The sequence below is a fragment of the Echinococcus granulosus genome (assembly GCF_000524195.1).
Source record: "Echinococcus granulosus chromosome Unknown EG_S00193, whole genome shotgun sequence".
Taxonomy (NCBI): Eukaryota; Metazoa; Platyhelminthes; class Cestoda; order Cyclophyllidea; family Taeniidae; genus Echinococcus; species Echinococcus granulosus.
Genome location: NW_020170573.1, coordinates 61,838 through 75,479, shown reverse-complemented (window position 1 = coordinate 75,479; position 13,642 = coordinate 61,838). Strand labels below are relative to the sequence as shown.

General features: G+C 43.9%; 2 protein-coding genes across 2 annotated transcripts; one reads left to right on the top strand and one right to left on the bottom strand. All coding sequences in view use genetic code 11, as the record gives it.

Annotated features, from left to right (window-relative positions):
• Positions 1 to 147: 147 nt before the first annotated feature.
• Positions 148 to 1,090, top strand: EGR_10142 (hypothetical protein; the record flags this gene model as incomplete). Its single annotated transcript, XM_024499391.1, has 4 exons — positions 148 to 201; positions 612 to 826; positions 860 to 968; positions 1,007 to 1,090. The coding sequence occupies 4 exons, from the start codon at positions 148 to 150 to the stop codon at positions 1,088 to 1,090; spliced, it is 462 nt and encodes a 153-aa protein (XP_024346196.1).
• Positions 1,091 to 1,216: 126 nt separating this feature from the next.
• On the bottom strand, positions 1,217 to 9,938 carry EGR_10141 (DNA-directed RNA polymerase III subunit RPC2; the record flags this gene model as incomplete). Its single annotated transcript, XM_024499390.1, has 12 exons — positions 1,217 to 1,633; positions 1,712 to 1,951; positions 4,139 to 4,411; positions 5,167 to 5,348; positions 5,420 to 5,700; positions 7,061 to 7,335; positions 7,410 to 7,638; positions 7,694 to 7,896; positions 8,339 to 8,680; positions 8,757 to 9,017; positions 9,068 to 9,450; positions 9,524 to 9,938. 12 exons carry the CDS (start codon positions 9,936 to 9,938, stop codon positions 1,217 to 1,219), a joined length of 3,501 nt encoding a protein of 1,166 aa, XP_024346195.1.
• Positions 9,939 to 13,642: the final 3,704 nt, after the last annotated feature.

The following is a 13,642-nucleotide window of genomic DNA, read 5'->3' as shown; positions in this document are numbered from 1 at the left end:
TAGTGAATCAACCAAATAAAGCCTGCAAGCCCTTTTGGTATTTAAGCGTAGAATGAAGTACCCTATTTGATGCTTTTGCATGAATTATTTTAATTTCGTGGTTTTAGTTTATCCTATTTGTGGATGCAATAATCGCATTAACTTGAAATGGCTGCTGTCGTGTGCACTCTGGCAGCGGAGTGGGGCTATTGTCTTGCGTTTGTGAGTGTTTCCCTTTTTCCTCTTTAGAGCGTTTATGTGACTATTACTGTTATTTCGTCATGTGTCCTGTCATATGAGCTGGTCCTTTTTGCTTTTACATCTGAACGATCATACATGGGCCTTCTTCTAATTTATTTTCGCCCTACATTGACATGGGTTCTGCACAAAATATGCATTTGTTTTGGTTTGAAACTGACAGGTATGTTTTAAGTACGATTATTCATGATTTGGTTATTGTGGTTCAGCTTGCGGCGTCGTTTTTTAGAACGGAGAACCATAATGTCAATCCCATATATTTATATTAACTTACTCGATAGTAGTTAGTCTTTTGCTGCACAAGAGAGCCGGTTCTGCATTTTTATCGATGGCCTCGTAAACCTACATTCATTGCTCACACTATATGCCTTAAGCCCACCGAAAAGGAAGAAGTCGTAGGTGAACGATCGTGCACAATCTCTGGAATCCAAGGATCAGCACCTGTTACAGAATCGGCAGAGACTGAAACATGCATGGCCTTCGCCTCGGACTTACGAACTGTTCGAGAAAACCTCAGCAAGATCACTGAATATGCTGAAGGGCTTAAGAAACATTCCCACTATCTTGTTATTCCCATCGCCGAGCAGGAGTAAGTCACCCTGTTTTCCCATTTTCTTCAAAGGCGAACTAAAAATACTCTTTTAGATTTGGGCAAAATTGTGCTCGATTCCTCCCTTATAACTTTGACTGAGCAAAGGCGCAATCGGCTACGGGAGCTAATTCTAAAGACGGTAGGTCACAATTCATCCTCCGCCTTAGTATCTACTAGACGAAAAATCTCGAGAACGTCGCCAAGTTAAACTACGATTTCTGCCAGCAGTTGGAGGACGTTTCCTTAGCCCTTGCGCAGTAACCCTCTTTGGTGGACGCATAATAAATACGTTGCACCTTGAAAAAGGCTTAATATTTTTTTCAAGTGAAGGAAATCTATAGAGGCTATACAAACACGCAAATCCAAGGGCAAGGCATATTGATTGATTTATCGTTTGGGGGTACCGTGATTCCTGGCAAAGGTCGAGGAACCGGAGAGGTTCTGCACCAGAGGGGACTCGTTGGGCGCCGCCAGCTGGAGGCGAGGGAGGATGCGCATGCACATGAGTTCTTGCAGCAGCAACTTGCACGCATAGGGCATGCGCACACTGGCAACGCGTTGGCTGCTGCTGCGGCAGTACTGGCACCAGTTAGGCGAGGAGGCCAGGAGGCCGCAGGCCTCGCACACCACCGCGTCGTAGGCATCGCTGGAGGTAAGTAGGCGCTCTAACAGCAGCTGAGAGGCTCCATAGGCGATAAAACAGTCTCTTTCCATCTCACCCACTCGCAGACCACCCTCCCGGCTTCTACCCTCTGTCGGCTGTCGTGTCAATGCTGTTACTGGACCGCGTGAACGCGCATGGACCTACCAGTGCATGCGTTAGACTTGGAAAAGTTATTTTGATTAGAGGGCTAACATAGAAAGCGGAGGGAGAACGCTGACCTTGTCCATGACCATGTGCTTGAGGCGCTGGTAGTAGATGGGGCCGAAATAGATGTAGGCCTCCATGGGTTCACCTGTGACGCCGGAGATGAGGATCTCTTTGCCCAAGTAGTGGTGGCCGTGCTCGGTAAGCACTTCGGCCAGCGATTCGACCGGGTCGCCGGAGAAGGCGGAGCCGTCCCGCAGGCGACCGTCGATAGCGGCGGCCTTGCTGCCCAGCAGTTCCATCAGTTTCCCCACCTGTTTGAAACGCGCTGGACCATCACAATTTCAGGATGTTTATTGCTCCCTTTATGTCACCATGGCTATGTTCTGATGCAAATTATGTCAATTTAAGAAACGGAACGTCAGTATTTACTATTTTCTGTCAATATTAGAATAATTATTACCAATCCAGAAAGGACCCCCACAGGAATTAGTACTAAATGATGGTATCTACTCATAGGGCCACGGCAGGGACCTTTAGCCGCTAATTTTCCGTTCTACACTGAATGAATTGCACTGCTGTCAACTCAGTCGCTCCTTTTCCCTTTGCTCAAATAATTGTGTTTTCAAGTATATCATGTAACCTAATTGCAAGTATACTAGGAATATCAAGACATCTATGTGGGCGATGGGTGACTCAAGAATTGCCGTCAGTTTGGATCATCGGTGTTATTTTTAGTCAATTCGAGGTATTGAAGAGATAATTCCTGACACTGAAGAAATACTAAGAAATTCGAGTATCCGGAAGGATTAGGACTATTTTATAAGATATTCCTACTTTGACCCTTTTTTTATCGGTCGTATCGTTGCGACTTCAAGCACGAATTAAATTAAATGCTTTAGTTCATGTAACCTAAGAAGAAAGCGCTCCTCAGAAAATAAAATCACCGAAGTTTCCACACGAAATCAGAAATGTATAAAAAAGCATGGTTGTAGACTGAGAAGGAGATGCAGATGCCGCATTTTGTGATCAAACCTAAAATACCACAATTTAAGTGATATGGATTTTCATTTTTAAGGTGAACGAAATGGCTAAACTGTTTACCTTCAACGAGAGCTACGAGGGAATTCCCAATGGGAGCGCCCGCCATCATTTTTCCATTGTAATGCGCATCGCAACGAACTCCACCGTTCTTGGCTACTGAACACGCTTAACGAAGGAGCGCCGATATTATAGCGGAATCAAAAAATTTGTATTAATTACCGGGAGCGATGTCAGACGATCTGAAACTGATGAGGACACACAAAGCAGAGACGCCGGTAATGCCAGCCTTCATTGGGCTTTCTACGATTTTCAATCATTTGCAAATCTAACTTCGTGAAATTTTAATGAAACTATACCAATGGATACAATCCAAGCCTATCCGTTTGCCTTCTACAAACGTAAATTTGAGCAAAAATTGGGCGTGAAAACAACTTCGCGCCCTCTTGAGTGTTTTCAATTCGGAAAGGCGGCCAGCGGATGCGACTATTCGGTGCTTCAAATGAAGTGATGAAATCATAGCCGCCATTTACTTCGGTCGATGCCAAGCAGTAATTCACTTCACCAAAGACTCTAAAAGCAACGAAGACGGCAGAGCACAAGTAACAGTTGGCCTATTGAGCACTGACCAGTCAGTCATACGTGATTAGCACTTTCCTTCGCATTTCATTTCCATTTCGTTTCACGAATGAGCTGATTGGGGACTTTAATGGGTTCATCAGCTTACCCCACCACTCAATGTGCCTTAAACATCCGTTCCCACTATACACATAACAAGGGATCGTGGCAGCCCCATCATTTATCTGAGAAGGAATGCTGATAACGTTCCGGTCAATATTGTCAAAGTACAGATCAAGGTTGTCGTGCGATCAAACGCCCTTCGTGCCATCTACCACCGACAGCATTGACACCTGTATTCCACTGACTACTGTCTGATCACAAATGCTAACAAAAGGTAACAATGAGTTGAATTGTCCACTTTTCCAGCCCAATGTGATACTTGGATGGATTTAGGTTTATTTGTTTTACCACTTTCAACAACTTCGTCTTCAACTTCAATTCATTCGCACTTATTCAGATTAAGCGCCATGATCTTCAAGATACACAGGATGAGACGTCTCGGCTTCGTTCATAACGCCAAATTATCAACCGTGTCTAATCATTTTCTGCCATCGACGATGCTTCTGCACTTATTGTTTGGACAAGTAATTTCTGGTGCCTGTAGGAATTGTGGCAGAATTGGAAAATCGTCATCGATACTGGTTGTAGCTCAACGACAACAATTCCGTTATACACGCACCCATCATAAAACTGATCATTTTTGATTCATCTTACTTAACTTAGTAGCTTGACTACATTCATGCGCTTTTTAATTTACGATCTTGGGTACCAGTTAACCAAGGGCGGTGAGATAGGACCGCGGGAAGATTGAATGCAGGCAGCCAGGTGATAAAACTTACGGTCATACGACTAGGGAAGCCGTGGGGATTCATGATGATGTCGGGACAGATGCCCTGGGAGGAGACTGGCATGTCAGCCTGAGGCACGATGAGACCCACTACTCCCTTCTGGCCGTGGCGCGAGGAGAACTTATCACCCATCTCCGGCCGACGCGTCTGACGCAGAAGCACCTTCACTACGGCCTGACTGCCCTCAGAGGTGGAGAACATCACCTTATCCACGTACGACGGCTCAATGCCGCGGTAGTCTGCCGCGACTCGCTTGAACTCAACCTTAAGGCACGCACACGCACAAATGTTTGGTCAGCCAGCCGGCCGGCCGGCTGTGGCTGTCACATTCCCCTGACCTCATTGATGGGTGGCTGATTAATCCGATTTAATTAATTTATAACCATATGATTATAAGTCTATCAAGAAATATATACTACTGTGATCAAAAAGCATCAGAATGGCTTTGTCAAGTGATTTTATCGAAATTCCGATGTTGCTATCTAGTTCCACTGAAGAAAAAAGTGCCGATTTTGATAGTAAGGGCATCTACCTTCCTTTGACACTATTTGGCATAAAAATTTCTACTGATTTATCATATTAAGTATAGTTTTTATTGGCTTAGTCAATTTTCCCCACAATGTTATAGGTCATCAATGGCCTCACTGACGTAGCAAATGCGATTTTCTCACTTCAAAGCTGTCTGATTACAAGTTTTATGGGCGCCGAAATCTTGGAATGAAGATGTTTTACAGCAAATAATTGCAAGACTTCACAAAATAAGTTTTTTAAAATGATCCACTTTATCCGCCGTGATTTTGCCCCACAGTTTTGGGATGGTGAACAAAGGTTTATGTTATGGGCAAAATGGCTACTAGTAATTTCACTTCTCTCAATGTCATTGAGCACGAAATCTCCTCCAAATCATGTTACTAAGTCACTTTTGTTTGAATCTTATAGACGTCACCTAAAGACATTCAGCTACAGGATTTCAGGAGAACAACGAAATGGTAGAAAAGCGTATAGTGCAAAATACTTACTGCATTGGCCGGTGTAGCGGGATGCATGCTCAACGCACCACCATTTCCAGCAGTCACCGAAGAAACCCTCACCATCGGCATCTCTTTGTTAATGAGGATGCGCTGATTCTGCACCTTTGCGCCCACAGCCGCTGTGCCATCTGCCTCAAGAATCTCGTCCTCCCGCCGCGGCTTCCCCGTCTCTGTGACGTAACAAGAGGAGGTCAACAACTAGGCCTACCCGATAAAAGCAGTATCCCTTTGCCCCACCTACCTCGATCGATAATGGGTCCCATAAGTCGATCGTAGGCGCCGCTGTCATGCATCTTGAGGTGCACCCCGGTGCGCCGGTAGACGCAGGCCCGCGCAAAGCCCCGATCAATAGAGGCCTTGTTGACAATGAGCGCGTCTTCGACATCGTAGCCGGTAAAGGACATGATCGCCACAATGGCATTCTGGCCTGCTGGTAGCTGGTCGAAGTGCAGCATCTGGATAGTCTTCGACTGGACAAGTGGACGCTGCGGATATACCATCTGCAGTTGCAGCGTGTCGAACCTGTAGGTGACATCCGGACGCCTCAGCATCGCATTCATTCAATGGCGAAATTCATACAATGGGCTCCCTTGACTCTTGGAATGTCATTTTTCTTGTTGTATTTTGCATATCTAGACACTCTCTTCATCTGCATAAGTGGAACCACTTATCAAAGATTTTATCTATTATCCATTGTTGCACCCACTGAACTTCAAATCCTGTATTTACACCCAAGTCCTATAATTCAGTGTGTGCTGACTGCGCGGCCAGATTTATTTCTTGTAGTAGCTTTTCTCTAGATGAGTAACGGTAACACGGTGAGATACGGACAGCGTCGCTTACAAACAAGGGGATTTCGCGACAAACCAGGACTTGTAACTTTACAGCTGCTCATAAAAAGGGATACCACCGTGGTGGAATCACAGGCAGTAGTAAACGACACCTGTGTCCTACTAGACACGACAAGCCAGTCTTCATGTCCTTGATCAGTCCAACCCAGTCCAGCACGGATGCCGCTAATCAAGAAGGCAAGCTACGGTGACGGCATTGAGTGCGTGCATATAACAGTGAGTGGGGATGAACGACTGTTCCTGTAAACAAGCGGGCGTCTGCTCGTACCTATGGAAGTATTCAAAGGCAGCACGGTGAGCTGATGGAACGCTCAACCGCAAACCAGTAAGGTATTCGAATGGTGAAAACGTTTCAAAGCCTAACAGTGAAGATTCCGGCTATTATTGTCTTTGTCGGCGTTCTTGGCACACGGCAGTCAACCCTGTCTCGCCGTAAAACTTCAATCAGCGTGTGGAGCGTTTGGTTCTAAATTTCCGACCAATTGAGCATGAAAAGGATCTTTTTGGAGGAGCGGCAAGAATAAACCAGTCATCGTTCACAGAGACAAGCATTTGCACCGTCGAGAGGTGAGTGTACGCTGAGTAACAATGCAGTTTTCCGAAGACTGGTCTAGAACAGGTTAGCTGTACCTACAAATCATTGTGTCGAAGTCTCCAAGTCCAGGTAATAAATGAACGATGAGATACGTGTAGTGTATAAGTGCAGCAGTGGAGGGCCGCGTGGAAGAGCAAATGTGGTCGTAAATCATTCGGCGGACCGAAGTCGTAAGCACACCTACAAAGGATGTGACAACGTGTGCCAGATCGAACTACTCAAGTGCCATTCCGTAGAGTAGAAAACTTGTTGAGCTACACAAAGGACGAAACAATACGAAACTTAGTTGACTCCTTATGATAATTGCGTTCGCACATAATCTTTAGAGGTCGGTAGGGAGGCGGAGAAAGTGCCCTTTGGAATAACCTTGCATTTTATAGAGACTCATTGTAGAGGCCAAAGGATACCTTACAAGGCGATAAACAAAACCACATACCTAATCTGTTGGTTGAGTGCAATGGTTCCCATAGCCTGTTTACCCATAGCGCATTGATATGTATTACGAGGCGATTGATTGTGATCCGGGTAGGGGATGAGACCGGCGACAACGCCCAAAATGGTAGCCGGATCAATTTCCATGTGTGTGGTGCTAGGCGTAATGTCAGCCTCGTTCAAAGCGACCAAGCAGTCATTGAGTTCATTTGAATCAAGGTACTCTATCACACCCTTCTTCAAAAAGTCCTCCCAGCTTAGAACCTTGGCTGTAAGGTCCTACAATCAGCCAAGCACCGCAGACCTCATGAAAACGATGTAAATAATGATAGATTTAGCAACGAGGGGCTTACGTCAAGCATGTCCTGAGTGACCAGTGGTTTTCCTTTGCAGATGATGATATAGGGTCTGCATAGACGTCCACCATCACTGACCACGTGGACACAGCGAAGCACTGGTTTGCAGTGCACAGAGACGAATTCGTGGAGGCAGCGCGAACGTCGCAGTCCGCGGATCACAGCTGCTAGCTCATTCGGCTCCTTTGTGAAGCCAATTGGTTTGCCGTTGACGTAAACTATGTACCTGTGGTCAAGAAGGAACAAGTCAAATGTGAAAGACATCTACAGCAAGATCTTACTCATCAAGGGCGTAACTAAAGTCGCGAAGAGCGTAGACGTAGTAGGTCTGAAGAAGTTCGATGAGGTTAGTGTCGTCCACTTCCACGGTGATGTGGCACATGAGGGAGACGTTTTTTACCAGACCGCAAGCCTCTCCTTCTGGCGTGTCCGAGGGACACACTAAACCCCATTGACTCGAGTGGATAGCGCGGGGACCGGCAATCTGAAAAAATAAAACGACCTTACTTAACTGCCCTGGAATCGAGTTTTCGTTTGAATAAATTTTTGAATAACTCGAAAGAACCGCTTAGAATGCTTTCAATGAGTTAGTGAGAGCTGTTGCACCGTCCCTAGGTAGATCACGAATTTGGTAAGTGCAGCACAAAGCTTTGTTGTAAGTGAATTTCAGAAGTGTGGACCATGAATGGATATTGGGAAATGGGACAAATGATGCATGGAAAACACGATCCAATAGATCCGTGTTAAATGCCCCTCGAAAATTGAATGAGTCAAAAGGTGGTCTAATTTATCCTAGTACTTAAAAATACACCGTCTACTAAAATATGCATTTCCTTTAGCTAACAAATAATGATTATCGGAATAGAAAGCCTGCATTTCTATCCTAATCTGATCTTTGGGACTGACAAAATCAGTTGCATGCCCACCTTTCGAGTTTTCTCAAACAGGCTAGTCACACGCGTCATGTGCCCGAGAACGGCGACATAGGAGAGACGACTGACTAATTGGGTAACACCCTGCCTCATCATACGGAAACGCTTGATAATCCAATTACCCGTAGAGATGGCCCTGTTCAGCTGCTCTGTAATAAGCCAGGTTTTGATGTGCCGCGAGATGTCAAATGGGGCGACCCTTCGCTTTGCATCCAGCTTCGAAACCGTCATCCATAAATCTTCATTGAAGGTCTTAAAGACATCTTCGAAGAGGAGTGCTATCAAGGAACCAGCAAGATCAACTCGTTTGTTACCGTAGAAATCACGATCGTCAGGCTAAGGTGGGAAAAAGCATGGTGAAGGATCGGGACACGGAGCGATGGTTATCAAGATACTCACAACTAAAACTCACAGGAATTTGACCATCAGCAAGGAGAACGAGATAGCGGATCATTTGCCCAAGGAAGAGAACACGATCCTGAAAGTTCATCTTCTTCATTGGAACGTGCGTGACGATAATATCTCGAAGCATTCGCTGAATGTCAGCCTGGACATCGCGATCGGTTATGTCGGTGCCGGATTTGCCACCGATGGAAACGATTTTTGCTGGACGGAAACGGGGAGCGCGCAGTTTCGATTGGAGCCACTTACATGCCTCCAGTGTTGTATGCACCTGTAGAGTAGAAAAATAGCTTCGTACGGGGACAAGGTAAAGCTTCCTACCTTTGCTTCGATACATTGTTTCAGTGAGGGTACCATCTTTGTCCAAATCGCTTCTTCGCAGCCGACGCACTGTAGAATCTCCCTATCCGAGGTTATACCCATGGCTTTGATTAGAATGACTATGGGAATATCGATAGTGAAGGAGTTGTGTTGCAGAAAGAAACGACCATCCTTTAGTAGTATATTCGTCTTGGACTTCGTTTGCGCGGAAGAGGAAGTGACAGAACAGACCATTCCCTTTTTTGTATCACCGTCCACAATGATCCTATTCTTAGACATTTGCTCTTGCATGAGAACCACCTTCTCACTTCCGTTGATGATGAAATAACCACCTGGGTCCAGTGGACATTCCTTCATTTTCATCAGCTCAAATGCGGATTTGCCTAATAAAGATAGTGTACATTAAAATGAGTTGTTAAAAATTGGTAGCAAATGCAACATTATCAAGCAACATACCATTTAAAACACAGGCCGAACTTTTGAGCATGAGTGGCATCCGTCCAATAAAAACGCCCTTCTTGGAAACGATCTCGTGTTGGCGTGTGAAGGTAATATCGACTAGAATTTCACCAGCGTAAGTAAGATCACGAAGTCGACAATCATGTGGCGTAACGCGGCTAGCAATAACACTCCCATCATTAACAGTGGGTGGTTTAACGTAAACGTTGTTGTATTCCAGCCACCAATTAGCTGATGGCACACTCACACGATTATTCGCCTGGACTATATTCCGTATTTCGGTTTCAATGAAGTGATTAAATGAGTCGATGTGCAACTTTACAAGACCCTTGACGCTAAGGAAGGCCGGCACTAGGCTTTCCTTGTGCCGTAAAATTTTTATTGTTGCTTCCTCTTCCGTGGTTTTTGACATTCCCAGGCGCATGTGCGATACTGTCACTTCGGGTTGCTACAACAACTAGGCTAAGCGGTTAAAAGATATTCGGCAGTCGAAATATTGCGGCTAATACAAACAAACATATGGCTTTAAATGATCTATACTATTTGTGCAGAGAGAAGGTAAGCAAAACATTAGCTTAAAATAGTAATTTTTGTTAGTTGCGTATGCCCAATTACTTGTGTCTCATTTTTAGCCCAAATATTATTAGGGCAACTAAAAGTTTGGATGCAGCAAACAGTTAACATAATTTCCAAAAATGAACGAAGTCAGTAGATAGTTATCCCGTAGCACGCCTGATTATGCCTATTCGAGGATTCGTTGTAGTGATACAGGTAATGCATAGAACAGTCCATGAAAGCGAATAAAATTGCCCACGCTTAACCACATTAATTTCCTTTATGTAGCCTATATTATTTTCGCCCTAGCATTACCAAAGCAATAAAGAATTTGCGAAAAATCAAGCGTTTATAATGCGTTAGAGATTTTGGGCCCATTTCTAAGTGTAACCTTCCATCATAAAATAAGTTTCATAAAAACCTCACAGTAGCTCTTCGGGGCTTTCCTGAGGTTATAGGAAGCCATAATAGCATGGCAGCAGATGTATTACTGGCGTAAAGAAGAGCTGACCCCACTGGCATGGCCAGGAGCTCATGCCGCAGAGAGAGTGAGATCAGTGGATACTTGTATCCACGTGATTAAATCCCGAACTAAACAGTCTATCAAATCATTGCATAGCCTCTCTCTACTTATTTTGTATTTTTGTCCGCTCCTTGATCAAGCTATTGTGTCAGTTACCCCAACTCGTTCGGTAGTTCGAAACAAAAAATCATCCACTAAACGGCCGCTCCTGTCATCAAATTTACGTGCAACAGAGAATATATCCGATCCAAACGTCATTGATGCATCTTACCAAATTCCCTGGTCAAGAATTCATCCTCTCTAGCAAATTTTTGGGTGGGCGGAACGCACTGTTTTCATGCTGCCGGAGACTGGATGATGCTCCACTGCAGGGCTATCTCGTTCTACTATCACCAGTCGTAAGGACACTGGCTCAAAAGCTGAGTCCTTTATTAAGGGCTGGTGTTTAAATTAGTTTAGTGGTAATAAATTTTCATGTCTTTTCCTCTTTGACATTTTGTTCCCAATTCAGTGCTCTCCAGGTACATCTGGGTTCCATCCAGCCAGTAGAGAGTTGGGAGAGGTAGCGTGTATCAACTTAATTGACATTTTTATACAGGTGCCGCGGAAGGCTCCTTAGCGGACTTTATCTGATGGCTTACGACCAACATCGCTTCAGCTGTTTATGGCATTTCTGCAGAACATGGGGCTGGGGTTGTTGTTAGAGGTGGACAACATTTTCGACCCTTCTTTTGGGGGTCATTACAGGCTTTCTCATCCAAAGCGTATGGCCTTCTTCCGTCCGGTTAAGATTAGCATTTTATCAATAAAGATCAGGGTAGATACCCTTTTGGATCGGGCTCTCTTGTCGATTCCACTAATGCAGCCCCCGGATTTTTTTCTCAAGTAGCGAGAGGTCATAGTAAATATTTTGCCGACGTACAGAAGAGCTGAGGCTACTGACATGAGACGAAGACCATGCCTCCCAGAGAAAGTAGGATTTGGAGGACTTAAGTGCCCGTGTAATCATTCGCAAAGTTAAGCAAACTATCAAAGCATTACAGTCACCATTCATTCTACTAACCTTCCTTCTACATTATAAAAATTGTGAGAAGTTATTCCTACAAATTCATGATATTGGCTTCAATTGGACTTCAAAGAGCACTATGCATTCAATATTACTCCGAATAAGTTATGTTTTGTATATATCAAACATTCCATTAGTGCCGCCTGGAGTGGATGCATGACAAATGGCATCAACATATGTCAGCATGTTGGCTATAATTATGATGGAATAAATTTAGAGGTACACGATTAGCCAAGTGCTCATTAACTCCTGTTATTAACTTTTTTTATCAGTTTTATTAAAGTCAAGACGTATCAATAAGTCAAACTTAGAGTTGTACTTATTAGAATAACTATGGTAACAATCTTAGCCTGACTGCTTAGGGACTAACTGTGAGTATCAAATTATGCTCCTTATTATGTTTGTGTTCCCATGGGTTCACACCCTTGGGACGAGAAGTTTGGGTAGAGGAGGACCTCTATTTGAGGAGTATACTAAAGGTTTATAAGTTATCAATGGTTTAAGGGGATCGGAGCTAGTTTCCTCCTCAGGGGTGAGGGGCCGATGGTGGCCATTCTTTCACGTAGTTAGTGTAAGCCTACTGCTCGTCACCTTAAAGGTAGAGTCCAACAATCACGCAGTACACAAAATCTCACGTGTCTGTTGTGGAGCTTGGATTAAAAGTATTTGTACAGGTCGAACGATGCATTCGACTGATCCAGCAAAATACCGAAATCCTTATCGGTACACAATGCTAATTAATAAATAACCCGATTTTGAATAAATGCTTTTTTGAAGATAAAAGAAAACGCAATACTAGGGCAGAATATGTATTGCCAAAGTACAGAAGGGATGGGTGGGACTACCGGCATAGCCCAGAGGCCATGCCACCCAGAGGAAGTACAAAGTGGTGCTTTAAGTTCCTGCTAAACCAAAACGATGATTTACACAAACAATCAAATTGTTACATGATATTCAACTTGCTATTGCTTATTACTGCATTTGTAGGCATTCAATAGCAGGTAACTGTTATTCCATGGTTGTTGGTGGTACTTCTAACACCCACTTAATCCTTCTGATTCGAATACGACGCCTGACCTCAGGGACTGGTAATTCATCTTCATTCATCTTATCACATTTTCATCTACGAAATAAACTGACTAAATCCATTCCTCAATTCCAACAAAAGTTATGAATGCTAATTTGCCATTAATTTCACCATTCAGTGCAAAGGAAGACGCTTTCTGTGATCCGAAATTCACCAGTCAAAGTAACTTTACTTCTCATTTCTTACGGAGCATGAATATTTCCGTTCCCCTAGAACACCGTTGTGTCGGTCTCACTTGTACTTGTTTGCATACCCTTTACCATAAATGATGCAGCAATGGTTAATCCCAAAGGAGTTAATTTGCATTTCTTAATTACGTTTGCGGGAATGGCACTTGTGCCTAACAGACCACAACTATACTAAGGTTGCCGGCCCCGCTGCCAACCGATAGGAGGGTACACGAATTGGTTTGCTCCCCCTTAGTCGTTAAAATGTTCAATCATTGGGAATTAAACCAAACAAAACCAATTATGTAATCACATTTAATGTCGTCATTCAATGTGTCTTGATTATTAAATATTCTAAAAGCACATCGTTGCTAGTTTAAGCCGAGATGAATGGTTAACGTGAGTACTTTTATTTTCGAAGGAACCACTGCCCTTCGTAAAGTGAATGGTCCACGTTTATACTGACTTTACTACGAAAACCAGGAAGAAGTCTAAAGGAAAACTAGTAAAAGGGACTCTACACAGCATTTTAAACGTGTCCTTAATGTTTACATCATCTTAGATACCATAATATTGTTGGTGTCTACACACCTCCATACTTTACTAAATTAAATATTGTGGACCATTTGGGACCACAATAATGTAAGATCGTGATCTAATCTCGACAGTGTACGTAATAGGCTCGGCCCTTCTCCCCTCCACCTCTGGTTTCATACCC